This window comes from Lepidochelys kempii, chromosome 14 (genome assembly GCF_965140285.1).
Source record: "Lepidochelys kempii isolate rLepKem1 chromosome 14, rLepKem1.hap1, whole genome shotgun sequence".
NCBI classification, from domain to species: domain Eukaryota; kingdom Metazoa; phylum Chordata; order Testudines; family Cheloniidae; genus Lepidochelys; species Lepidochelys kempii.
The window spans coordinates 45,078,352-45,106,022 of NC_136393.1; the positions used below are offsets into that span (position 1 = coordinate 45,078,352).

General features: G+C 51.0%; 1 protein-coding gene across 1 annotated transcript; it reads right to left on the reverse strand.

Annotated features, from left to right (window-relative positions):
* Positions 1–3,526: 3,526 nt before the first annotated feature.
* LOC140897467 (uncharacterized) lies at positions 3,527–27,449 on the reverse strand. The gene is made up of 5 exons (XM_073310193.2): positions 26,872–27,449; positions 26,224–26,350; positions 25,590–25,703; positions 24,220–25,301; positions 3,527–5,860 (listed from the first exon to the last, which is right to left on the reverse strand). Exons 1-5 carry the CDS (start codon positions 27,049–27,051, stop codon positions 3,908–3,910), a joined length of 3,456 nt encoding a protein of 1,151 aa, XP_073166294.1. The 5' UTR covers positions 27,052–27,449; the 3' UTR covers positions 3,527–3,907.
* Positions 27,450–27,671: the final 222 nt, after the last annotated feature.

A 27,671-nucleotide genomic window follows, 5' to 3' on the forward strand; every position in this document is an offset into this window, starting at 1 on the left:
GCCTCGAAACTTCTCCTGTCAGCATTGTCTCGCTCGCAGCCTCCCTGCAGGACTGACCGGGCACCGGCCGCTGGCTGATCAGCCCGTCTGCGGCAAACTTCTCTCCATATTGGGCTGGCAGAGGCCTTGCTCTCACCGCCTCTCTGGTCACCGGCGACTGGCCCAAAACCTCTGGTTGTTTGAGCTGACTGGGCCAGATTTGCAGGGGGGAGCGAGGGAAGGCAAAAGGAGAGAGAGCAGAAGTGGGGGTGGCATAATTGTTTAGACCACTGGCAGAGGTGAAAGTAAGCCGGTCTGATCCAGTCTGGCGGACCCGGCAAGAGCCGGGACACCGCTGACTGCACCGGCAGGGGGCAGCTTCCCCAGGCCGGTGATGTGAAGGGCTCCGGCCACCGGAACCACAGCGGAGCCCTGGGCCCTTTAAATCGCCGCTGGAGCCCCGGGGGTCCCGGCTGCCGCTGCAGCTACTGCTCCTGCCCTGATTTCAAGGGCCCGAAGCTCCCAGCAGCTGCTCACGTACCAGGGGGAGTTCAGGATTTAGCCAAAATCAAACTCAGTGGAGTTGAGGATGTCCGCTGGCTCCCCTTCTCTGGTTTGCCCTGCTGAGCGTGTCTTTCAAGACCAGGAAGATGAAAGCCCAACAGTGCCATGCTGGGGCCCAGGAGACAGCGGGTGTGAGACATAGCCCAGGGTACAATCTGGACTGTTGAACTGCTTAATTCTCCATCCCAGGGCATGTTTTACACTGCTTCCCAGGCTGGATAAAAATCAATGAGTTAAACAAAAATCAGTGTTTTTATTTAAATTGGATTTTTTTTTGATAAAATGCTTTTTGAGGATAAAACTTATCTAAAGATACGTTTAATTAAGATACATTACAGCTCAAAGATATCTCATCCTGGAATAGGGATTGTAAATTCTAATTCTATAGTATGAGACAATATATTCATGGAATGTTTAAGAAAAGTTTTGTACATGAGTTCCAATAGTTGATGGATTAGGGACCCAATTTTATGGGGTTCCACAGGCTTCTGTATAGATTATTTAGGCTAATCTTTCCATCTACCCAATGGGACTCAGTGCTCAGTCTAGAAGATCCCATCACAGATGCTTAGTTTCCCAGTTCTCAAACTGTGGCTTTGTGTCTCCAGAGGTAACATGCTTGTTAACAGCCAAAATGTTTTAAAATCAATTAATATAGAGAGGTGAGAAATAACAGACCTCACCTCTATTGTCCCTCTGCAAATTTGTGTCCACAGAGTCAATCCCTTACCCCTCTCCAAAAGTGCAAAGTTTCAAAAAGTTGAATGAATAGAAGAATGTTGGAGGCGGAATAGATCTGGACAAGGAGAAGAAGTCTGCAGATAAATGTGAGAAACGATGGACATATGCTTTTCTGTTAAAATATTATATCTTTGCTGTTGAAGAAAAAAATCCAGAATACTTAACGTAGTTGTTTTAGTGAAATAAAACAATTTAAACATCTGTCTGGTGATGTTCTCCTCCACCGCGTGGCATGAATGAAATAACCAAACAATGAAATAACCAAATGCAAATAAATGAAATGAAATAACCAAACAATCATTCATTGTCTGATATAGCTGTAAAACTAACCTGAAAAGTTTTCAAAATAAATCACTGTTTTAAAATGTATAGTGTGTACCTTCTAAAAATGAAACCTACATCTATCTCTGAGTTGTGTAGAATATCATGGAGCAGGTCCTCAAGGAATCAATTCTGAAGCACTTAGAGGAGAGCAAAGTGATCAGGAACAGTCAGCATGGATTCACCAAGGGCAAGTCATGCCTGACTAATCTAATTGCCTTCTATGACGAGATAACTGGTTCTGTGGATGAAGGGAAAGCAGTGGAGTGGGCTTGAGAAAGCCCTGGATGGGACGATTTAATTGGGGATCGGTCCTGCTTTGAGCAGGGGGTTGGACTAGATGACTTCCTGAGGTCCCTTCCAACCCTCGTATTCTAGGATTCTACCACATTCTAAAGGCCACTGTCCTCCATCCCACTAAGGAGTATTAAAAGAAACTACACCAACTGCTCAAGAAACTCTCTGCTACAGCACAGGAACAAATCTACACAGACACACCCCTAGAGCCCCGACCAGGGGTATTCTATCTGCTACACAAGATCCATAAACCTGGAAATCCTGGACGCCCCATCATCTCAGGCATCGGCACTCTTACAGCAGGATTATCTGGCGATGTGGACTCTCTCCTCACACCCTATGCTACCAGCACTCCCAGCTATCTTCGAGACACCACCAACTTCCTGAGGAAACTACAACGTATTGGTGATCTTCCTGAAAACACCATCCTGGCCACCATGGATGTAGAAGCTCTTTACACCAATGTTCCACATGAGGATGGTCTACAAGCTGTCAGGAACATTATCCCTGATGAGGCTACGGCACACCTGGTGGCTGAGCTTTGTGACTTTGTCCTCACCCTCAACCATTTCAGATCTGGGGACAATTTATACTTTCAAGTCAGCGGGACTGCTAGGAGTACCCGCATGGCCCCACAGCATGCCAACATCTTTATGGCTGACTTAGAACAATGCTTCCTCAGCTCTCGTCCCTTAGCGCCCCCTCCTCTATTTGCGCTACATTGATGACATCTTCATCCTATGGACCCATGGGAAGGAGGCCCTTGAAGAATTCCACCTGGATTTCAACAATTTCCACCCCAGCATCGACCTCAGCCTGGACCAGTCCACACAAGAGATCCTGGAAACTATAGTGCAAATAAGTGATGGTCACATAAATACCACCCTATACTGGAAACCTATTGACCTCTATACTTACCTACATGCCTCCAGCTTCCATCCAGGATACATCACACGATCCATTGTCTACAGCCATGCCCCAAGATACAACCGCATTTGCTCCAATCCCTCAAGCAGAGACAAACACTTACAAGATCTTTATCAAGCATTCTTAAAACTACAATACTCCCCTGGGGAAGTGAGGAAACAGACTGACAAAGCAAGATGGAGACCCAGAAGTCACCTTCTACAGGACTGGCCCAACAAGGGAAATAACAGAACACCACTGGCCATCATGTACAGCCCCCAACTAAAACCTCTCCAGCACATCATCAACGATCTACAACCTATCCTGGAAAACGATTCCTCATTCTCACAGACTGTGGGAGGCAGGCCAGTCCTCGCTTACAGACAGCTCCCAATCTGAAGCAAATACTCACCAGCACCACACCACAGAAACACTAACCCAGGAACCAATCCCTGCAACAAATTCCATTGCCAAATCTGTCCCCATATCTACTCTAGCGACACCATCATAGGACCTAACCATATCAGCCATGTCATCAGGGGCACATTCACCTGCACATCGATCAATGTGATCTATGCCATCATGGGCCAGCAATGCCCCTCTGCCACGTACATTGGCCAAACCGGACAGTCTCTATGTAAAAGAATAAATGGACACAAATATGACATCAGGAACGGTAACATACAAAAGCCAGTAGCAGAACATTTCACTCTCCCTGGACATTCAATAACAGATTTAAAAGTAGCCATCCTTCAACCAAAAAACTTCAAACACAGACTTCAGAGAGAAACTCCAGAGCGACAATTCATTTGCAAACTTAACACCATCAATTTGGGCCTGAATAGGGACTAGGAGTGGCTGGCTCACTACAAAAGCAATTTTCCCTTCGTTGGTATTGACCCCTCCTCATCAGTCATTGGGAGTGGACCACGTCCATCCTGTGTGGATTCTCCCATATTTAATGAGGTATGATCTCTGTCTGAAACTTTTCCCACAGTCTAAGCGCTTGTGGGGGTCTCTCTCTTGTATAGATTCTTCCATGTTGAACAAGATCTGATCTCCATGTGAAACTTTTCCCACAGTCCAAGCACTTATACAGTCACGCTCCTGTGTGGATTCTCTGATGTTTAACCAGCGCTGATCTCTGCTTGAAACTTTTCCCACAGTCAAAGCACTTGTGGGGTCCCTCTTCTGTGTGGACTGCCTGATGACGAACAAGGTGTGACTTTGTTATGAAACTTTTCCCACAATCCAAGCATTTGTGGGGTCTCTCTCCTGTGTGGATTGCCTGATGTTGAACAAGGTGTGACTTTATTATGAAACTTTTCCCACAATCCAAGCATTTGTGGGGTCTCTGTCCTGTGTGGTATGCCTGATGTTCAACAAGGTGTGACCTCTGCATGAAACTTTTCCCACAGTCAAAGCACTTGTGGGGTCTCTCTCGTTTGTGGGTTGCCTGATGTTTAAGAAGGTGTGCACTCTGCTTGAAACTTTTCCCACAGTCAAAGCACTTGTGGGGTCTCTCTTCTGTGTGGACTGCCCAATGTTTTACAAGGTATGACCTCTGCTTGAAACTTTTCCCACAGTCAAAGCACTTGTGGGGTCTCTCTTCTGTGTGAACTGCCCAATGTTTTACAAGGTCTGACCTCTGCTTGAAACTTTTCCCACAGTCAATGCACTTGTGGGGTCTCTCTTCTGTGTGGACTGCCTGATGACGAACAAGGCGTGACCTTCGTATGAAACTTTTCCCACAGTCCAAGCACTTGTGGGGTCTCTCTCCTCTGTGGATTGCCTGATGACGAACAAGGACTGATTTCTGCTTGAAACTTTTCCCACAGTCAAAGCACTTGTGGGGTCTCTCTCCTGTGTGGATTGCCTGATGTTTAACAAGGGTTGACCGCTGTATGAAATTTTTCCCACAGTCCAAACACTTGTGGGGTCTCTCTTGTTTGTGGGTTGCCTGATGTTTAAGAAGGTGTGAACTCTGCTTGAAACTTTTCCCACAGTCAAAGCACTTGTGGGGTCTCTCTTCTGTGTGGACTGCCCAATGTTTTACAAGGTATGACCTCTGCTTGAAACTTTTCCCACAGTCAAAGCACTTGTGGGGTCTCTCTTCTGTGTGGATTGCCTGATGACGAACAAGGCGTGACCTTCGTATGAAACTTTTCCCACAGTCCAAGCACTTGTGGGGTCTCTCTCCTCTGTGGATTGCCTGATGACGAACAAGGACTGATTTCTGCTTGAAACTTTTCCCACAGTCAAAGCACTTGTGGGGTCTCTCTCCTGTGTGGATTGCCTGATGTTTAACAAGGGTTGACCGCTGTATGAAATTTTTCCCACAGTCCAAACACTTGTGGGGTCTCTCTCGTTTGTGGGTTGCCTGATGTTTAAGAAGGTGTGAACTCTGCTTGAAACTTTTCCCACAGTCAAAGCACTTGTGGGGTCTCTCTTCTGTGTGGACTGCCCAATGTTTTACAAGGTATGACCTCTGCTTGAAACTTTTCCCACAGTCAAAGCACTTGTGGGGTCTCTCTTCTGTGTGGACTGCCCAATGTTTTACAAGGTCTGACCTCTGCTTGAAACTTTTCCCACAGTCAATGCACTTGTGGGGTCTCTCTTCTGTGTGGACTGCCTGATGACGAACAAGGCGTGACCTTCGTATGAAACTTTTCCCACAGTCCAAGCACTTGTGGGGTCTCTCTCCTCTGTGGATTGCCTGATGACGAACAAGGACTGATTTCTGCTTGAAACTTTTCCCACAGTCAAAGCACTTGTGGGGTCTCTCTCCTGTGTGGATTGCCTGATGTTTAACAAGGGTTGACCGCTGTATGAAATTTTTCCCACAGTCCAAACACTTGTGGGGTCTCTCTCCCGTGTGGATTGCCTGATGTTGAACAAGGTTTGACCTTCGTACGAAACTTTTCCCACAGTCGAAGCACTTATGGGGTCTCTCTCCTGTGTGGATTGCCTGATGATTAACAAGCACCGACCTCCATGTGAAACTTTTCCCACAGTCGAAGCACTTATGGGGTCTCTCTCCTGTGTGGATTGCCTGATGATTAACAAGCGCCAACCTCCATGTGAAAATTTTCCCACAGTCTAAACATTTATGGGGTCTTTCTCCTGTGTGGCTTTTCTCATGTGAATTTAGTGCTGACTTTGAACTGAAACATTTCCTGCATTCAACCCATTGAATGGGCTTGTCTACAGTGTGGCTTCTCCCATGGTCATTAAGATCTGTGCGCTTATTGACGCTTTCCCCACTGTCCAAGCATTGAAATGGTTTCTCTCCCGTATGGACTGTCTGATGTGTAACAAGTTGTGATCTCACAATGAATCCTTTCCCACACTCAAGGCAGTGCCAGGGTGTCTCTTCCTTGGGATTTGTCTGCTGCTCTCTGGGATTCTCGTCTCCTCCCCCACCATTCACAGATTCATCCACTTTCTTCCTGGGTTGGTTTATCAGAAGCCTCTCTGACCTGTGCCAATTTCTCCAGGCTTCTCCCTGATTCCAGCAAGGGGAAAAATTCCCTTCAGCTCTTCCCAAAAAGGTCCCCTGTGGTTCCACTTCCCCAGGAACTGCCTCATGATGATTCCCCTCCTTCTTCTCACTCCCTCGCTCAGCACCTGCTGGGAAAGACACAATCCAGGGAGGAGTCATTGTGCTGGGGAGAAAGAGGAATAGCACTGAGGGAAAAGCCAACACAAAGACTGAGCAATTGCATTCTGCCTCCACATCCCACCCAAACATTCACAAGGAAGGAGAGATGGGAAGGGTGGAATGGCGTGAGCAATATCTGCTGACCACAGCCCTGCTCTCGGTGAGATGAAGAAGAACTGAGGGCGTTACTCACATCGTATTTTGGGATTCTCAACTTTTTCCTTCATTCCCTAGACGGTTTCTCTGTCAGGCCTCACCTGTGCTGGTGCACCTCAGAAGCCTTCTGTCCTTCAAATCCTGGAGATCGGACACCCACAGCTCTTCCCCTCGTTCCAGCCGGGCGATAAGCTCAGGTTTGGGAATGGGAAATCCTGTGCAGAGGGTGAAATGATTCCGGATCAGGGTGCATGGAGCATTGGTGGAGGATCTGTCACAAAGGACGTTCCGTGAGTGGAACCTGTCCCTGTGCTCTGCTGGAGGAACGTGGAATCCAAGAGGATGGGAACAGGGTCACTGAGCCCCCTTGCGCAGAGGACGGTGTCTGGGGAGGTGAGTTGAATTATTACTACACCCTCACTAGGCGTTCCCAGGATCTGTGCGCTCTGGGGGCCTTGCTGACTCAAACACAGGTCTGCACTTAAGCCCCTGCCTCTTTCTAAACCTGCAGAGCCCAGAGCTCTCCCCATGGCTGGAGCTATTCCCAAGGCAGGAGATGAACAGGGATTCTATGTGCAGGCAAGAAACAAGACAGACAAGACAATGCAGATTTATGCCCCTTGAAAGCTGGAGGGGTGGGGATGGTTTAGCTTGTCCATTGGGTTTTGACTCCCGTGTCCCAGTGGAGGAGGCACCGAAATGCATGTATTTCTCACATGGCAGCTGTGCATTATGGAACCCATTCGCCGCTGCTCCAACTGACCAGGGAAGAACCTGACCACATTAAGACATACAGACCCCACAGTTTTTAATAACTGAGGGGACGGGAATCTCTTACCCAGCGAGGTCACCGTCTCATAGTTCTCCTGCATGACGTCCCTGTAGAGGGCTCTCTGAGCGGGGTCCAGCAGAGCCCCCTGCCCCTGGGTGAAATAAATAGCCACCTCCTCGAAGGTCACCGGCATCTGAAACACCAAGAGTCCCCCACTCAGCACCTGCTGCCCCAGACACAATCCCACTACTCATGGGAAAGGAAAAAAAAACGTGAAGCTGTGAGAGGGCCAGAGTAGCAGAATCCCACCCCCACCCTGCTCAGAGCAGCCAGGAGGCTTCAGGGGGCGGAGAAGGTGAGAGCTCCCTGTCCGCCCCAGCACACGGAGCACGCCAGGATCTTCTCATTTCCCACATGCCTGCCAGCCACAGACTGGGACAGGAAGCAGAGCTCTGAGCCGGGGACAGGGACAGGAATCCCGACAGCTTCCCTTCGTATTTCACAGCAGCCCCAGGCAAGTGAGGTCAGGCTCCAGCGCTGGGAGCCTGAAAATGTCCCCAGCCCTGCCAAGGTGGTGATATCCTGCCTGAGAAATGGGGGAATGTCCCCTCCCACTTTCCCTGCCACAACGAGCCTACTAAGTAAATCAGTAGGTTTATCAAACCCTGACTCCTCCCTCCCCCACCCAGCAGCGCCCTGAGACTCCCCTACCTGAGCTGGCTCCATCACAGCCATTTCCCTTCTCTGTCCCCTGGAAGACTGGCCGATCTTTGGTGAAACGTGGACCTGATTCCTCAGCCTGTCGGGGCGAGAGGGAGGTTACAGATGGTTCTGTCCGTGTCTCACCCCGATTCCCCCCAGACTCTTCAGACTGTTGGGGACACTGGGGCATGGCCACTAGGTAACTCAAGGGAATGGAAGACCATGAGTGTGGATAAGCGCCCTCACACTAGGCCCAACTGTCCTTGGCCCCCCCCACCAGGAGGCACTTGCAGCTGTTATGCTGAGGATAACATGTCAGACTGCCTGACACTAAACAAGGCCAAACAGGGCAGATATGGATGAACAATGCTGAATAAAGCAGCTTTATGTATAGTTTAACAAATGATCCAAAACCAAGGAAACTAGCTGGGAACTGGATTGGCTGGTTATATGGATACTTAGGGCAGCTTGCTATTGGATAAGTATGCTGAAGAAAGGATATATAAAAGCCTCTGTAACTTCCTGCTCTGTGTACAGGATTTGAGATTCTCATCTCCCTGTATCTTTTTGAAGCTTCAAATAAACTTTTCTGCTTCTCCACCCCGTTGTGATTATTGGGTGAAGCACATCGGGGAGCGAACCCCCCCACCGCTGTTGCTTGCCTCTGGCACTCGGTGCCGGCAAGAGCTTTTGGCGTCCCTGGGTGGGCGACGAGGCTGCTATTTAGCCTTGCCCGGACCCCTCCTGGAGGTCGAGGATTGCAGCGAGATCCGACGCCCAGCGTGCACTGGTGAGTTTATCGGGGGCCTCGGGGGAGACGCGATTTGATCGACCCTGGAGTGTACAATGGTGCAACGCACTCATATAGTGGAGAAGCCGCTGTGGGCGACGGTGAGGAACCGGTCCGTTGGACATAGGGGAGGAGCAGCTGTGGGCGACAGTGAGGAACCGGTCCCTTGGATAAGGTAGGAACCTTTGAAATCCGGATTGTATGCTCTGTTGGAACCTGGGGACGCCCAGAGTTACCCTGTAGGTATGGGACAGGGACAGAGCTCGGGGGTTAGGGCACAGTGTACGCCCCTAGAATACATTCTAGCAAACTGGAAGGTATTTGGTGCAGATCCGATGACTAAGAGCCAATTAAAACGATTCTGTATAGTTGGCTGGCTTCAATATCAACTAGAGGACCAGGAGTGGTGGCCACCAGGAGGGTCAATTAATTACAACACGATCCTCCAGTTACTCCTGTTCTGTCAGAGAACAAGAAAGTGGAATGAACATATGTATGCGCATTTGTTTCTGGCTTTATGTACTCGACCAGATATTTTACAGCACTCTAATTTGACTCCGACTGGTTCGTTAGTAGCTAATGTTAGTCCCCAGACCCCCACCCCCACTGTAATGGCAGAGCCGGTGTCCCCTTCGGCCCCCACACCCCCACCTTATAAGGGTAGGATGCCTCAGGTTACAGAGACTGCCCCCTTGGTGGGACTCTATCCTTTGCTTACTGAGACTGTTGTGACTTGTCCAGGGGCAGATGGATGTCAGGCTACCACCATGCAAGTTTACACCCTTGTGCCATTCAATCCAATAGACCTAGCAGCTTTTAAAACACGGGCTGGGGAATTCTCCACGAACCCAAGCCGGTTTATTTCAGTCTTTGAGAGGTGCCTCAGTCGTCACAAGCCAGACTCGGACAACTGTAATATCCTCCTGAGAACCCTGTTGTCTGAGGTGGAGAGGGATCTGGTTACATCTAAGGCAAGGGGAGTGTCAGCTTTCAAGCGAAAGAAAGGAAGTTATCTTTCAAGTCCCTATCCCAAGCCCTCGTAAACGGCTCAGGGCATTTCTGGGTATGGCAGGCTTTTGCAGGATATGGATCCCAGATTTTTGGACTATGGGCTAAACCCTTGTACGACTGTGTAAAAGGAGCAGATCATGACCCCTTCTATTGGACCCCAGAGGCTGACAGGGCATTTGAAATCCTGAACAAAAAGTTAATAAGAGCCCCGCCTCTGGGCCTGCCGGATCTCTCCAAGCCGTTTCAGTTGTATGTACATAAACGAAAGGGGGTGGCCCTAGAATTGCTCACAGAGCTGTTAGGAGCACGGAGACGTCCTGTGGCTTATTTCTCTAAGCAACTGGATCAGGTTGCAAAGGGTTGGCCGGCATGTTTCCGGGCGGTCGCAGCTACTGCCCTAGTGCTTGAGGAAGCTGAGACGCTAACATTGGGAGGGGTTATGCAAATCTATACTGCCCATATGGTCCCAGCCTTATTGGATGCAAAGGGAGGGCTTTGGCTCACCCAGGCTCGGATTGCTCGGTATCAGGCTAAGTTGTTAGAAAACTCTGAAGTCACCTTACGGCCTTGCCCCTCTCTTAGCCCAGCCACCCTCTTGCCAGAAACAGAGGAACAGAAACATGACTGTTTAGAGATCATAGATGCCCACTACTCCAGCCGTCCGGATTTAAAGGATGTACCCCTCCCAAATGCAGATTATGAGTGGTACACTGATGGTAGCAGTACCGTAATAGATGGGCAAAGGAGGGCGGGTTATGCTGTTGTGACCCTCCACGACACTGTGGAAGCTGAAGGTTTGCCTGCTGGGACCTCTGCCCAGCTTGTCGAACTAATAGCCCTGACCCGTGCACTTGAACTGTCAAAAGGAAAGTGGGTCAACATTTTTACTGATTCAAAGTATGCTTTTGGTGTGCTGCACGCTCATGCTGGCCTATGGAAGCAAAGGGGAATGCTGACAGCCCAAGGCTCCCCAGTCAAGTACGGGCCCCAAATCCTCCAGCTCCTAGAAGCCGTACAACTCCCCTCGGAAGTGGCGGTGGTACACTGTAAGGCCCATCAAAGGGAAGATCAAGATGTGGCCAGAGGTAACGCCCGGGCGGATAGAGAGGCTAAGCATGCTGCCACCCTGCCATCCCCTCAGGCTGAGAACGCCCATATGCATGCCCTTATCCCATCAGTAGGGGAGCTTCCAACCCCTCAGTACTCTGGGGAGGAGAGACAGCTAACCGACAAACTCGGTCTCCGGGAAAAGGAGGGATGGCTCCATTCCCCAGAAGGGAAGGTCCTCTTACCAAAGGGCCTGATCCGGCCAGTGCTGCAGAAACTACATCAAACCACTCATTCTGGCAGGGAAGCACTTATCCAGCTAATGGGAAAATACTTTTTCACTTCCGGACTCCGACCCCTGGCTGCCCAGGTACAAGCGGACTGCTTAGTCTGCCAAAAGAATAACCCCCGACCGGGACATCCTGTGCCACCAGCTGCCCTAGAACCCACTCCGGGCCCCGGACAAGTGTGGCAAATAGACTTTACTGAGTTTCCCCGGACCCCAGGGGTTCAAATACTCCTTGTCATAGTGGATCGGTTCAGCGGATGGCCAGAAGCCTTCCCATGCTATAATTGCACTGCCAGAACAGTGGCCCTCAAGTTTGTTAATGGATCATTCCTCGCTTTGGACTCCCTCTGTGGATGGAATCTGACCACTGGACACACTTCGCGTCAAAAATCATCCAAAGCATCTCACATGCCTTACAGATCCCCTGGAAACTCCATACGCCCTGGAGACCGCAAGCCAGTGGGGTCGTGGAGCGTACCAATCAGACCCTTAAACGGCATCTCTCAAAAGTGTGCCAAGAAGCCTCACTGCGATGGCCTGATACTTTGCCCCTCATCCTACTCTGTATCCACGTTCTCCCAAAGGGTAGATTAGGGCTTAGTCCCTTTGAATTATGTTTGGAAGGGCATGGCCTATGAATGGCACCCCGGTTCTGTCAGGGGAATGGGAGTTGGGTAATGGTTTTTTGTCTCAGTATATGTGTTCCCTGTCTGCTGTTCTCTTGTCTCTTCACAGGTATACCAAGGATTCCCAGCCTCTCCCCTTGGACTCTCCCGTCCACTCCTTACAGCCCGGTGACTCCGTGCTTGTTCGTACCTGGAAAGACGAGACTCTCCACGAAAAGTGGAAAGGACCGGCCTGCTGGTCTCCCATACAGCGGCAAAGATCGAGGGACACAAGAACTGGAGCCATCACTCTCGTCTGAAGGCAGTACCCGCCCCCTCGTCAGCAGAACAGTGGACCGTCCAACCTGCTGACTCCTCATCTAGTAATAATCTTGGGCTAAAGCTACTGTTTAAAAGACACAAATAGCGGGCACCTTAACGCTAAAATGGGCCCACCCAGGTACTGAAGACCCTGGGTTGGGAAGACTCTGGTGATAATTAATTGGGTAACATTGTTATTCTCTGTACTGGTATTTTCAAACTGTGCATATCGGGAGCATAACTCCTTTGTTTTGCTTGCACACCATATTGCTACTTTAACAAACCAGACTGATTGCTGGGTATGTGCTCCAACTCCACTGTCCCCCAAAACGGGAATGCCCCTTGACATGCTGTCCCTGACCCTAGCAGAATTAGCCGCCACCAAAGAGCGGGAAAGAACGGACTCCCCGTTCTGGAATAAGACCTCTTTACAGCAAGCCACCTATCAGGACCAGGAGTATTCAGTTGCAGTACTCACTGAGGGAGTGTTATGTTTTACCCGAAACCAATCTGATCACTATGGGCGTCCTGTGGGAAAAAGCTCCTGTGTTGTTACACAGTGGGTTGATGGGTATTGGATAAAGACCAAAAGGAGAGGCCAGCAGTGTGGGTATAATGGTTCCTTCCCTTTTAGGGAAACTCTTACACATAATCTTACCACAAAAAAAGGGTTTGAAAATATAACTTGCCATCCAGTTAATATCTCCAATGTAGCAAGCCAATGGTGGGTTTGTAGTGGTCCCTATGGCGAGCGTAATTTGAACGGCACAATTAGAAACGCCCCCACTTGTACCCAATCAGGAGGATGGGATGCCCCCTTAGGGGCATATGAACTGTTTGGAAAAACAGCCAAAAGCAGCCTTAAATATCCCAGGAACCCCCTTAAGAAACAGTCCTTACTGGGCCCTACAGGGTCACTATTTTGTATGTGGCCGAAAGGCTTACAAGGTGCTGCTGGCCAACTGGACAGGTAGCTGTTATATAGCTCGTGGAGTTCCTCATCTTTCCATAACTGCCACACTGCCCAAAGGAAAGATTGGAAATGCCCGACACACCTCTGTTGAGTCACGAGAAAAGACCCTGCGGCGACTGACTATGGCATTGGAGGGCAATATAAAAAAATTCCCTCACAACCGAGAAGCTCGTAGGGTGCTCTGTACTGGGAATAGCGCCACTGTTTACCGGGCCAGCCATGGCATGCACAGGCCGCTATACTGTAAGGCTGCAAATGGTACTTGAGAAAGTTGCCTTAGAGTTAAAGGACTCGGTTAGTGATTTAGGGTCAGCAGTAAAAACATTAAATAAAGAGGTACAGCAGCTCAGGACGTTTTCCCTCCTAAACAGGCTGGCTTTGGACTATCTCTTAGCATCCCAAGGAGGGGTTTGTGCCCTCGTCGCGCCCCGATGGTGTGTATATATAAATGATAGCAGTTAAGAGATCTATGAAAAGGTGGTACAGGCTGAGGCCCATGCCCGAGCTGGAGCATAGGTTGCCTATACTGCCCCAGAGAGCGATTCGTTGCAAACCTTGTTTTCAGGCTGGCGTTTGTCGTTTTGGCTGGGTGGTTTATTTAGCCTGTTATTGAAACTTCTTTTTCCTGTATTGCTTGTATGACCAGTCTTATGCTGTGCAGTCTCATGTGTCAGGGCCCAAGTGTCCTTGCCCCCCCACCCCGGCCAGGAGGCACTCGCAGCAGTTATGCTGAGGATCTGCAACAGTATGTTGCAGAGTCAGACTGCCTGACACTAAACAAGGCCAAACAGGGCAGATATGGATGAACAATGCTGAATAAAGCAGCTTTATGTATAGTTTAACAAATGATACAAAAAACAAGGAAACTAGCTGGGAACTGGATTGGCTGGCTAAATGGATACTTAGGGCAGCTTGCTATTGGATAAGTATGCTGAAGAAAGGATGTATAAAAGCCTCTGTAACTTCCTGCTCTGTGTACAGGATTTGAGATTCTATTCTCCCTGGACCTTTTTAAAGCTTCAAATAAACTTTTCTGCTTCTCCACCCCGTTGTGATTATTGGGTGAAGCACACCAGGTAGCGAACCCCTCCCCTAACGCTGTTGCTTGCCTCTGGCACTGGGTGCGGGCAACAAGACCCTCCCAGTAACAGCATCTCTGAGCCAAATGCTAAAAAAAGGGAAGAACCAAAAGGGCCACTTTGGGAGATTTCCCCCCATTGCAGTGTAAACCCCTCTCCCTTACCAATAGCTGGAGCCCTCTGGTGGCATCACCTGAAGATTGAGCTGCCCTGGACTCCCCTGGCAGCCCCCAGGGACAGGCAGGAAGAGGCTGATCCCATTGGTCCATCCGCACACCCCCCCTGCCTGAGCCAGCAGTGACTCCGGTCTGACTCTGGTGTGGCTGAGATCTAAACTCTACAGGGAAATCAGACCAGGGCCCTGGGCAGCCCCCAACACTCAAGGGCACACAGACCCCACCACCACAGGGGTGTCTGTCAATAACACACTCAGAGCCGGGTGGGGGTGTGTGTGGGGCGGGGGGAGGGCGGGGGCTGGGTTTTTTCCGTGTAGCTTCTGCACCCTGAGGGGTTAGTCCCCTGATCGCTCCCAAAGCTGAGAAGAGCTTCTCTCCGCCCGCCTGCCCACATCCCCCCTTTCCCTCGCTGTGCCCCCCACTCACATCCTCCCCCATTCCCGACCTCGCTCCCCTCAGCCCCACAGTCCCCGATGCTCCTCCATTGCCCCATCTTCCCTTCCGTGCACCCCTGCCCCCATCCCAGCCTGCCCCCGGCATCCCCTGCACCCGCCTCCGGCCCCTCTTTATCCTCCTCCCCCTGCAGCCCAGATGTGACGGGGGGGCCGCTGCAAGGGGGGGATGGGAGGGTCTCTCTTACCTTCCCCCCGAGCGGGGCCCCCCGGGGCAGGGGCCGGGCCGGGAAGGGGCCCTGGCCGGGCTGGGGGCTCTGCCCTGGGAGAGGCTCCCGGGGAGCAGCGGGCAGGGCCCGGCTGGAGGTTCCCCTCTCGCGGCTGCAGCCCGGGCTCCGGGCTCCCAGCACCAGCCGCCGGGGCGCGGGGATCTCGCCGGGAGCCAGAGTCCCCGCAGCGGCTGCGAGTCACTTCCTGGGCCGGGCCTGAGCCCCGCGATCGCTCCCCCCAGAGCCGCCCCCCAGCCGCTCCTGGGTCCTAGCGATCAACCCACAGTAATCCAGCCCCCTGCCCAGCCCCTGCCCCCTGGGGGCCCAACCGCCCCTGGGCTCGGGGAGCTTCTCCCAGCAGTAAGGGGTCACCCCGCCTCGAAACTTCTCCTGTCAGCATTCAGTCTCGCTCGCAGCCTCCCTGCAGGACTGACCGGGCACCGGCCGCTGGCTGATCAGCCCGTCTGCGGCAAACTTCTCTCCATATTGGGCTGGCAGAGGCCTTGCTCTCACCGCCTCTCTGGTCACCGGCTACTGGCCCAAAACCTCTGGTTGTTTGAGCTGACTGGGCCAGATTTGCAGGGGGGAGCGAGGGAAGGCAAAAGGAGAGACAGCAGAAGTGGGGGTGGCATAATTGTTTAGACCACTGGCAGAGGTGAAAGTAAGCCGGTCTGATCCAGTCTGGCGGACCCGGCAAGAGCCAAGACACCGCTGACTGCACCGGCAGGGGGCAGCTTCCCCAGGCCCGTGATGTGAAGGGCTCCGGCCACCGGTACCACAGCGGAGCCCTGGGCCCTTTAAATCGCCGCTGGAGCCCCGGGGGTCCCGGCTGCCGCTGCAGCTACTGCTCCTGCCCTGATTTCAAGGGCCCGAAGCTCCCAGCAGCTGCTCACGTACCAGGGGGAGTTCAGGATTTAGCCAAAATCAAACTCAGTGGAGTTGAGGATGTCCGCTGGCTCCCCTTCTCTGGTTTGCCCTGCTGAGCGTGTCTTTCAAGACCAGGATGATGAAAGCCCAACAGTGCCATGCTGGGGCCCAGGAGACAGCGGGTGTGAGACGTACCCCAGGGTACAATCTGGACTGTTGAACTGCTTAATTCTCCATCCCAGGGCATGTTTTACACTGCTTCCCAGGCTGGATAAAAATCAATGAGTTAAACAAAAATCAGTGTTTTTATTTAAATTGGATTTTTTTTTTGATGAAAAACCTTTTTGAGGAAAAAACTTATCTAAAGATACGTTTAATTAAGATACATTGTAGCTCAAAGATATCTCATCCTGGAATAGGGATTGTAAATTCTAATTCTATAGTATGAGACAATATATTCATGGAATGTTTAAGAAAAGTTTTGTACATGAGTTCCAATAGTTGATGGATTAGGGACCCAATTTTATGGGGTTCCACAGGCTTCTGTATAGATTATTTAGGTTAATCTTTCCATCTACCCAATGGGACTCAGTGCTCAGTCTAGAAGATCCCATCAGAGATGCTTAGTTTCCCAGTTCTCAAACTGTGGCTTTGTGTCTCCAGAGGTAACATGCTTGTGAACAGCCAAAATGTTTTAAAATCAATTAATATAGAGAGGTGAGAAATAACAGACCTCACCTCTATTGTCCCCCTGCAAATTTGTGTACACAGAGTCAATCCCTTACCCCTCTCCAAAAGTGCAAAGTTTCAAAAAGTTGAATGAATAGAAGAATGTTGGAGGCGGAATAGATCTGGACAAGGAGAAGAAGTCTGCAGATAAATGTGAGAAACGATGGACATATGCTTTTCTGTTAAAATATTATATCTTTGCTGTTGAAGAAAAAAATCCAGAATACTTAACGTAGTTGTTTTAGTGAAATAAAACAATTTAAACATCTGTCTGGTGATGTTCTCCTCCACCGCGTGGCATGAATGAAATAACCAAACAATGAAATAACCAAATGCAAATAAATGAAATGAAATAACCAAACAATCATTCATTGTCTGATATAGCTGTAAAACTAACCTGAAAAGTTTTCAAAATAAATCACTGTTTTAAAATGTATAGTGTGTACCTTCTAAAAATGAAACCTACATCTATCTCTGAGTTGTGTAGAATATCATGGAGCAGGTCCTCAAGGAATCAATTCTGAAGCACTTAGAGGAGAGCAAAGTGATCAGGAACAGTCAGCATGGATTCACCAAGGGCAAGTCATGCCTGACTAATCTAATTGCCTTCTATGACGAGATAACTGGTTCTGTGGATGAAGGGAAAGCAGTGGACGTGGTGTTCCTTGACTTTAGCAAAGCTTTTGACACTGTCTCCCACAGTATTCTTGTCAGCAAGTTAAAGAAGTATGGGCTGGACGGGCTGGGGACTCTGCCCTGGGAGAGGCTCCCGGGGAGCAGCGGGCAGGGCCCGGCTGGAGATTCCCCTCTCCCGGCTTCAGCCCGGGCTCCGGGCTCCCAGCACCAGCCGCCGGGGCGCGGGGATCTCGCCGGGAGCCAGAGTCCCCGCAGCAGCTGCGAGTCACTTCCTGGGCCAGGCCTGAGCCCCGCGATCGCTCCCCCCAGAGCCGCCCCCCAGCCGCTCCTGGGTCCTAGCGATCAACTGACGAAAGGATCAGCATCCCTGTGCCCAGCTCCTGTTACACTCACAGGCTCCAAGGTCAGAAGGGACCATCATGAGCATCTTGTCCAGGGATTCTCACGACCAAATTTGGTGGCCTCAGAGGGTGGCCAGCAACTCTCGCTGGTGCCCGCTCTGACACTTGCCTCTATAATCCCAATTAATTTACTAGAAACCAATAAATATGCACAGAGGTAAGAGGGGGGAACACTCCTCCTAGTGTGGGGAACTTTTCTGACTTCTACCGAGCCCCAGAGGAAATGGCAAGCAAAAGGATCTGAGTCCTTTACCCAGAGGCCTGCATGACCTCGAGGACCCCTCCCCCCCGCCCGCTTCCACTCTGGACCCCCGTAACCCCAATGATGGGCCCAGGGATCACTCAGGACAGCTGTCCCCATTGTGGGGTGTTCTCTCCACTCTGGATGCTTCCTTCATCATTGCACAGAGTTAAGAACAAATACAATGCATTAAACAGCAAGTAATACAAAAACAAAGAGAAAAGTGGGAAAGATGAAAGGAAAACATGTCACCCCGCTCTGTGGGGGTGAACCCCAAACAACCCTCTCTGGAATGCCAGGGAACTTCACAGTCTGTCCCTCCCACATCCAAGGCCTCCTGCCCAGGCCCTGGCTGTGCTGCAGGTATGCCCAGGGTTGGACACTAACTCTGGTGTTGGCCTCAGGCTCCAGGTAGTAGGACCCTTCTTCCTAGCATCAGCTGCTTCCTGTCAGGGTTATGATCCCCCACCCAGTCTGGCCTGCAAGGCCTCTTGGTTGAGGGACTCTCCCTGCCCTGGGCCCTTTGCCCAGGGTCCCCTTCGCTCACTGCTCCCGGCTGCTCCAGTTTCCCTCTGCCACCAGCCTCATTATTCGGCTGTATTAGTTACAAAAGTTTTAGCATCATCATAAAAGAAAGAGAACGAAAGAGAAAACAACCTTCCCATCTACAAATGATCTGGACCAAACCTAGAAAAAGCCGGGAAGTAATTTTACCAATAGATGGAAACGGGGCTCTAAGATCTGAAAGTCCAACTGTGCTTTGAAGTTCATTGAGATTTCCCTGCCCACTCCAAGTGTCTGTGACACTTCCTTCTCCAGCCCTCCGGAGTCTGACTAAGATCATAGACATCAAAGCTGTGACTCCTAAGCATGGAGAGCCGGGGACAGGGTGGTACGTGACACCGTGGGAGATGGAGGGATAGAACGGAGGCAGGTTAAACTTTCCATGGCTGGGACAGAGGCTGCTGTGTGGAGAGAGGAGCGTGACAGTGAGAGGGGAAGGAGGGAATCTCTCGCACTCACCCCGTTGCCCTGAAATAGCACAGAAGCGAAAACTCCACATTTTACTGTCCCTTCTCCCACCTTTTTAGCATCTGGTTAATTCTGGCCCATAAGGGATAAAATGTAGAAACAGTAAATGCTTGACTATCTGGGAATGAGACAACCTGGCCCCAAAGGGGGAACTCAGGGACTAGCAATCACTCTGCTAACGGAAGGTCGGGGGTCAGAAACTGTGTTCCCTGCAGGCTACGCAGCTGCACTGCAGGCTGTGGAGGGCCGTGGAGGCAGGCAGGGAGAGGAGCCCCTCCCCAGGCTTGGCCCAGGTCCACTGGAGCTGCTGGGGAGTGGAACCCCTCCCTCAGTCCGGCCCAGGACCACAGGAGCCGCCGTGGCTGGGGAGAGCTGCCTCTGACCTGGCCCCAAACTGCTGTGGTGAGAGAGGGCTGGGGGAGTCCTCTCTCCACTGCAGTCTGAACCCCAAACCCCTCATCCCCAGTCCCAACCCCCACATGCCTAGCCAGAGCACTCACCCCTCCGCACCCCATCCCTCTGTCCCAGCCCTGAACCCCCTCTCACACGTCAACCTCCACATCCCCAGCCCCACCCCAGAGCCCGCACCTGAATCCAGAGCCCTCACCCCCTGCACCTCATCCCTGTCCCAGTCCTGAGCCAGTTCCCACACTCCAAATCCCTCGGCCCCACCCCCACCCCATGAATTTTGTTCTGTGCGCCAATATGGAGATGATGTGTCACATACTGGTGCGTAGAACCAAATTCATTCCGCACTTGGACGTTAAAACTGAGGGAACACTGGTCAGAACACATCAGATGCTGAGCGGGGTCCAGCAGAGCCCCCTGCCCCTGGGTGAAATACACAGCCACCTCCTCCAAGGTCACCGGCATCTGAAACAACAAGAGTCCCCCGCTCAGCACCTGCTGCCCCTGCCACAGTCCCACTAATCATGGCAAAGAAAGAAAAGAGTGAAGGGTCAGAGTAGCAGAATCCCACAGGCACCTGCTCAGAGCAGCCAGGAGGCTCCGGGGGCTGGGAGACGGTGAGAGCGCCTTGTCCCACCAGCACACAAAGAATGGGAGGGTCTTCTCATTTCCCACACGCCTGCCAGCCACAGGCTGAGTCGGGAAGCAGAGCTCCGAGCTGGGGACGGGGACAGGAATCCCGACAGCTTCCCTTCCTATTTCACAGCAACTGTTACGAATTATTCCAGTTAGGACACGTACAGTTCGTTTCTAGGCTGAGGCAACCAAATAAAGACAGACTGCAGAGTGTCTCAGCGTTTGTAGGTTTATTACGCTCAAGGGTGGTACCGTTCTCTTAAGCAGAGCGGGACCCCGATTACAGGTTACACAAAGATTAGATACTGTTGGCAAAACATCCTGCCTGTGAGCCTCAGGGCACATAACCCAACAAACAGGCCTTCTCCTTATCTATCACCAATCCACCTTGCCCCTGCAAAAACGCTGAATTAGCAGCTATTTCAGGCATGTCCGCTAGTTCCTGTCTCCTTTGTTTCCCTTATCTTGAAACTGTCCAGGTGTCCACTCTGAAGGATCCTCCTTCCTTGGTACGTGATGTGCTCACTTCTAGTTAACGGCGGAGAGGAAACCCAAAATGGAGTCACATATGCTAACTAGGTTAATTTCCCCTAACAATTATGAACAGGAGACTGCCAGGCAACTTTCCTACAACTTTTCTATGACAAGATAACTGGTTCTGTGGATGAAGGGAAAGCAGTGGACGTAGTGTTCCTTGACTTTAGCAAAGCTTTTGACACTGTCTCCCACAGTCTTCTTGTCAGCAAGTTAAAGAAGTATGGGCTGGACAAGTGCACTATAAGGTGGGTAGAAAACTGGCTAGATTGTTGGGCTCCATGGGTAGTGATCAATGGCTCCATGTCTAGTTGGCAGCCAGTATCAAGCGGAGTGCCCCAAGGGTCGGTCCTGGGGCCGCTTTTCTTCAATATCTTCATGAATGATCTGGAGGATGGTGTGGACTGCACCCTCAGCAAGTTTGCAGACGACACTAAACTGGGAGGAGCGGTAGATACGCTGGAGGGTAGCGATAGGATACAGAGGGACCTAGACAAATTGGAGGATTGGGCCAAAAGAAATCTGATGAGGTTCAACAAGGACAAGTGCAGAGTCCTGCACTTAGGATGGAAGAATGCAATGCACCGCTACAGACTAGGGACCGAAAGGCTTGGCAGCAGTTCTGCAGAAAAGGACCTAGGGGTGACAGTGGATGAGAAGCTGGATATGAGTCAACAGTGTGCCCTTGTAGCCAAGAAGGCCAATGGCATTTTGGGATGAATAAGTAGGGGCATTGGCAGCAGATCGAGGGACGTGATCGTTCCCCTCTATTCGACATTGGTGAGGCCTCATCTGGAGTACTGTGTCCAGTTTTGGGCCCCACACTACAAGAAGGATGTGGAAATATTGGAGAGAGTCCAGCGGAGGGCAACAAAAATGATTAGGGGACTGGAACACATGACTTACGAAGAGAGGCTGAGGGATCTGGGATTATTTAGTCTACAGAAGAGAAGAATGAGGGGAGATTTGATAGCTGCTTTCAGCTACCTGAAAGGAGGTTCCAAAGAGGATGGATCTAGACTATTCTCAGTGGTAGCGGATGACAGGACAAGGAGTAATGGTCTCAAGTTGCAGTGGGGGAGGTTTAGGTTGGATATTAGGAAAAACTTTTTCACTAGGAGGGTGATGAAACACTGGAATGCGTTACCTAGGGAGGTGGTACCTTTGGGGGGGGAAGGATAGCTCAGTGGTTTGAGCATTGGCCTGCTAAACCCAGGGTTGTGAGTTCAATCCTTGAGGGGGGCATTTAGGGATGTGGGACAAAAATGGGAGATTGGTCCTGCTTTGAGCAGGGGGTTGGACTAGATGACCTCCTGAGGTCCCTTCCAACCCTAATATTGTATGATTCTATGTGGTGGAATCTCCTTCCTGAGAAGTTTTTAATGTCAGGCTTGAGAAAGCCCTGGATGGGACGATTTAATTGGGGATCAGTCCTGCTTTGAGCAGGGGGTTGGACTAGATGACTTCCTGAGGTCCCTTCCAACCCTCATATTCTAGGATTCTAGGATTCTACCACATTCTAAAGGCCACTGTCCTCCATCCCACTAAGGAGTATCAAAAGAAACTACACCAACTGCTCAAGAATCTCTCTGCTACAGCACAGGAACAAATCTACACAGACACACCCCTAGAGCCCCGACCAGGGGTATTCTATCTGCTACACAAGATCCATAAACCTGGAAATCCTGGACGCCCCATCATCTCAGGCATCGGCACTCTTACAGCAGGATTATCTGGAGATGTGGACTCTCTCCTCACACCCTATGCTACCAGCACTCCCAGCTATCTTCGAGACACCACCAACTTCCTGAGCAAACTACAACGTATTGGTGATCTTCCTGAAAACACCATCCTGGCCACCATGGATGTAGAAGCTCTTTACACCAATGTTCCACATGAGGATGGCCTACAAGCTGTCAGGAACATTATCCCTGATGAGGCCACAGCACACCTGGTGGCTGAGCTTTGTGACTTTGTCCTCACCCTCAACCATTTCAGATCTGGGGACAATTTATACTTTCAAGTCAGCGGCACTGCTAGGGGTACCCGCATGGCCCCACAGCATGCCAACATCTTTATGGCTGACTTAGAACAACGCTTCCTCAGCTCTCGTCCCCTAGCGCCCCCTCCTCTATTTGCGCTACATTGATGACATCTTCATCCTATGGACCCATGGGAAGGGGGCCCTTGAAGAATTCCACCTGGATTTCAACAATTTCCACCCCAGCATCGACCTCAGCCTGGACCAGTCCATACAAGAGATCCTGGACACTACAGTGCAAATAAGTGATGGTCACATAAATACCACCCTATACTGGAAACCTACTGACCTCTATACTTACCTACATGCCTCCAGCTTCCATCCAGGATACATCACACGATCCATTGTCTACAGCCATGCCCCAAGATACAACCGCATTTGCTCCAATCCCTCAGGCAGAGACAAACACCTACAAGATCTTTGTCAAGCACTCTTAAAACTACAATACTCACCTGGGGAAGTGAGGAAACAGACTGACAAAGCAAGATGGAGACCCAGAAGTCACCTTCTTCAAGACAGGCCCAACAAGGGAAATAACAGAACACCACTGGCCATCATGTACAGCCTCCAGCTAAAACCTCTCCAGCGCATCATCAACGATCTATAACCTATCCTGGAAAAGGACTACTCGTTCTCACAGACCATGGGAGGCAGGCCAGTCCTCGCTTACAGACAGCTCCCAATCTGAAGCAAATACTCACCAACACCACACCACAGAAACACTAACCCAGGAACCAATCCCTGCAACAAATCCCATTGCCAAATCTGTCCCCATATCTACTCTAGCAACACCATCATAGGACCTAACCATATCAGCCATGTCATCAGGGGCACATTCACGTGCACATCGATCAATGTGATCTATGCCATCATGGGCCAGCAATGCCCCTCTGCCACGTACATTCGCCAAACCGGACAGTCTCTATGTAAAAGAATAAATGGACACAAATATGACATCAGGAACGGTAACATACAAAAGCCAGTAGCAGAACATTTCAGTCTCCCTGGACATTCAATAACAGATTTAAAAGTAGCCATCCTTCAACCAAAAAACTTCAAACACAGACTTCAGAGAGAAACTCCAGAGCGACAATTCATTTGCAAACTTAAAACCAACAATTTGGGCCTGAAGCGGGCTCACTACAAAAGCAATTTTCCCTCTCTTGGTATTGACCCCTCCTCATCAGTCATTGGGAGTGGACCACGTTCATCCTGTGTGGATTCTCCCATTTTTAATGGGGTATGATCTCTGTCTGAAACTTTTCCCACAGTCCAAGCACTTACAGAGTCACTCTCCTGTGTGGATTCTCTGATGTTGAACCAGCACCGGTCTCCATGTGAAACTTTTCCCACAGTCCAAGCACTTATAGGGTCTCACTCCTGTGTGGATTCCCTGATGTTGAACCAGCATCGGTCTCCATCTGAAACTTTTCCCACAGTCCAAGCACTTATAGGGTCTCACTCCTGTGTGGATTCTCTGATGTTTCACCAGCATTGATCTCTGTATGAAACTTTTTCCAGTCCAAGCACTTGTGGGGTCTCTCTCCTGTGTGGACTGCCCGATGTTTTACAAGGTATGACCTCTGCTTGAAACTTTTCCCACAGTCCAAGCACTTGTGGGGTCTCTCTTCTGTGTGGACTACCTGATGTTGAACAAGATGTGACTTTCTTATGAAACATTTCCCACAATCCAAGCACTTGTGGGGTCTCTCTCCTGTGTGGATTGCCTGATGACGAACAAGGCGTGACCTTCGTACGAAACTTTTCCCACAGTCCAAGCACTTATAGGGTCTCACTCCTGTGTGGATTCTCTGATGTTTCACCAGCACTGATCTCTGTATGAAACTTTTTCCACAGTCCAAGCACTTGTGGGGTCTCTCTCCTGTGTGGATTGCTTGATGATAAACAAGATATGACCTTTGTATGAAACTTTTCCCACAGTCCAAGCACTTGTGGGGTCTCTCTCCTGTGTGGATTGCTTGATGATAAACAAGATATGACCTTTGTATGAAACTTTTCCCACAGTCCAAGCACTTGTGGGGTCTCTCTCCTGTGTGGATTGCCTCATGTTGAACAAGGGCTGACCTTCGTATGAAACTTTTCCCACAGTGCAAGCACTTGTGGGGTCTCTCTCCCGTGTGGATTGCCTGATGACGAACAAGGTCTGATTTCTGCTTGAAACTTTTCCCACAGTCCAAGCACCTGTGGGGTCTCTCTCCTGTGTGGCTTTTCTTATGTGAATTCAGTGCTGACTTTGAACTGAAACATTTCCCGCATTCAACGCATTGAATGGGCTTGTCTACAGTGTGACTTCTCCCATGGTCATTAAGATCTCTGCGCTTATTGAAGCTTTCACCACTGTCCAAGCATTGAAATGGTTTCTCTCCCGTATGGACTGTTTGATGTGTAACAAGTTGTGATCTCACAATGAATCCTTTCCCACACTCAAGGCAGTGCCAGGGTGTCTCTTCCTTGCGATTTGTCTGCTGCTCTCTGGGATTCTCGTCTCCTCCCCCACCATTCACAGATTCATCCACTTTCTTCCTGGGTTGGTTTATCAGAAGCCTCTCTGACCTGTGCCAATTTCCCCAGGCTTCTCCCTGATTCCAGCAAGGGGAAAAATTCCTTTCAGCTCTTCCCAAAAAGGTCCCCTGTGGTTCCACTTCCCCAGGAACTGCCTCATGATGATTCCCCTCCTTCTTCTCACTCGCTCGCTCAGCACCTGCTGGGAGAGACACAATCCAGAGAGGAGTCATTGTGCTGGGGAGAAAGAGGAATAGCACTGAGGGAAAAGCCAACACAAAGACTGAGCAATTCGATTCTGCCTCCACATCCCACCCTAACACTTACAAGAAAGGAGAGACGGGAAGGGTGGAATGGCGTGAGCAATATCTGCTGACCAGAGCCCTGCTCTCGGTGAGATGAAGAAGAACTGAGGGCGTTACTCACATCGTATTTTGGGATTCTCAACTTTTTCCTTCATTCCCTGGATGGTTTCTCTGTCAGGCCTCACCTGTGCTGGTGCATCTCCGAAGCCTTCTGTCCTTGAAATCCTGGAGATCGGACACCCACAGCTCTTCCCCTCGTTCCAGCCGGGCGATAAGCTCAGGTTTGGGAACGGGAAATCCTGTGCAGAAGGTGAAATGAGTCCAGATCAGGGTGCATGGACCATCGGTGGAGGATTTGTCACAAAGGACGTTCCGTGAGTGGAACCTGTCCCTGTGCTCTGCTGGAGGAACGTGGAATCCAAGAGGATGGGAACAGGGTCACTGGGCCCCCTTGCGCAGAGGACGTTGTCTGGGGAGGTGAGTTGAATTATTACTACACCCTCACTAGGCGTTCCCAGGATCTGTGCGCTCTGGGGGCCTTGCTGACTAGCTTGTGCAGCCAAGAAACAATACAGACAAGACAATGCGGATTTATGCCCCTTTGAAAGCTGGAGGGGTGGGGATGGTTTAGCGTGTCCATTGGGTTTTGACTCCCCTGTCCCAGTGGAGAGGGCACCGAAATGCATGTATTTCTCACATGGCAGCTGTGCATTATGGAACCCATTCGCCTCTGCTCCAACTGACCAGGGAAGAATCTGACCACATTAAGACACGCAGACCCCACAGCTTCTAATAACTGAGGGGACGGGAATCCCTTACCCAGCGAGGTCACCGTCTCATAGTTCTCCTGCATGACGTCCCTGTAGAGGGCTCTCTGAGTGGGGTCCAGCAGAGCCCCCTGCCCCTGGGTGAAATAAATAGCCACCTCCTCGAAAGTCACCGGCATCTGAAACACCAAGAGTCCCCCACTCAGCACCTGCTGCCCCAGCCACAATCCCACTGCTCAGGGGAAAGGAAAAAAAAAACATGAAGCTGTGGGAGGGCCAGAGTAGCAAAATCCCACCCACACCCTGCTCAGAGCAGCCAGGAGACTTCAGGGGGCGGAGAAGGTGAGAGCTCCCTGTCCGCCCCAGCACACGGAGCACGCCAGGATCTTCTCATTTCCCACACGCCTGCCAGCCACAGACTGGGACAGGAAGCAGAGCTCTGAGCCGGGGACAGGGGCAGGAATCCCGACAGCTTCCCTTCGTATTTCACAGCAGCCCCAGGCAAGTGGGGTCAGGCTCCAGCACTGGGGAGCCTGGAAAATGTTCCCAGCCCTGCCGAGGTGGTTATATCCTGCCTGAGAAATGGGGGAATGTCCCCTCCCCCTTTCCCTGCCACAATGGGCCTACTTAGTAAATCAGTAGGTTTATCAAACCCTGACTCCTCCCTCCCCCGCCCAGCAGCTCCCTGAGACTCCCCTACCTGAGCTGGCTCCATCACAGCATTTCCCTTCTCTGTCCCCTGGAAGACTGGCCGATCTTTAGTGAAACGTGGACCTGATTCCTCAGCCTGTCGGGGCGAGAGGGAGGTTACAGAAGGGACTTCTGTCCACGTCACTCCCCGATTCCCCCCAGACTCTTCAGGCCCTCCCAGTAACAGCATCTTTGAGCCAAATGCTAAAAAAAGGAAAGAACCAAAAGGAAAGGCCACTTTGGGAGATTTCCCCCCTTTGCAGTGTAACCCCTCTCCCTTACCAATAGCTGGAGCCCTCTGGTGGCATCACCTGAAGATTGAGCTGCCCTGGACTCCCCGGGAGCCCGCAGGGACAGACAGGAAGAGGCTGATCCCATTGGTCCATCCGCACACCCCTCTGCCTGAGCCAGCAGTGACTCCGGTCTGACTCTGGTGTGGCTGAGATCTGAACCCTACAGGGAAATCAGACCACGGCCCTGGGCAGCCCCCAACACTCAGGGCACACAGACCCCACCACCACAGGGGTGTCTGACAATAACACACTCAGAGCCGGGTGTGTGTGTCGTGGGGGGGGAGTTGAGGGGGGGTTGGGTTTTTTCCTTGTAGCTTCTGCACCCTGAGGGGTTAGTCCCCTGATCACTCCCAAAGCTGAGAAGAGCTTCTCTCCGCCCGCCTGCCCACATCCCCCCTTTCCCTCGCTGTGCCCCCCACTCACATCCTCCCCCATTCCCGACCTCGCTCCCCTCAGCCCCACAGTCCCCGATGCTCCTCCATTGCCCCATCTTCCCTTCCGTGCACCCCTGCCCCCA

Bases quoted from the DNA above. Each gene is read 5' to 3' on its own strand.
- LOC140897467 (XM_073310193.2), bottom strand. From the start codon at position 27,051: ATGCTGTTACTGGGAGGGCCTGAAGAGTCTGGGGGGAATCGGGGAGTG. The intron at 26,351-26,871 runs GTAGGGGAGTCT...TTGGTGTTTCAG, and splicing joins CTGTGATGGAGCCAGCTCAG to ATGCCGGTGACTTTCGAGGA. The intron at 25,302-25,589 runs GTGAGGCCTGAC...TGTCTCTCCCAG, and splicing joins TCGGAGATGCACCAGCACAG to CAGGTGCTGAGCGAGCGAGT.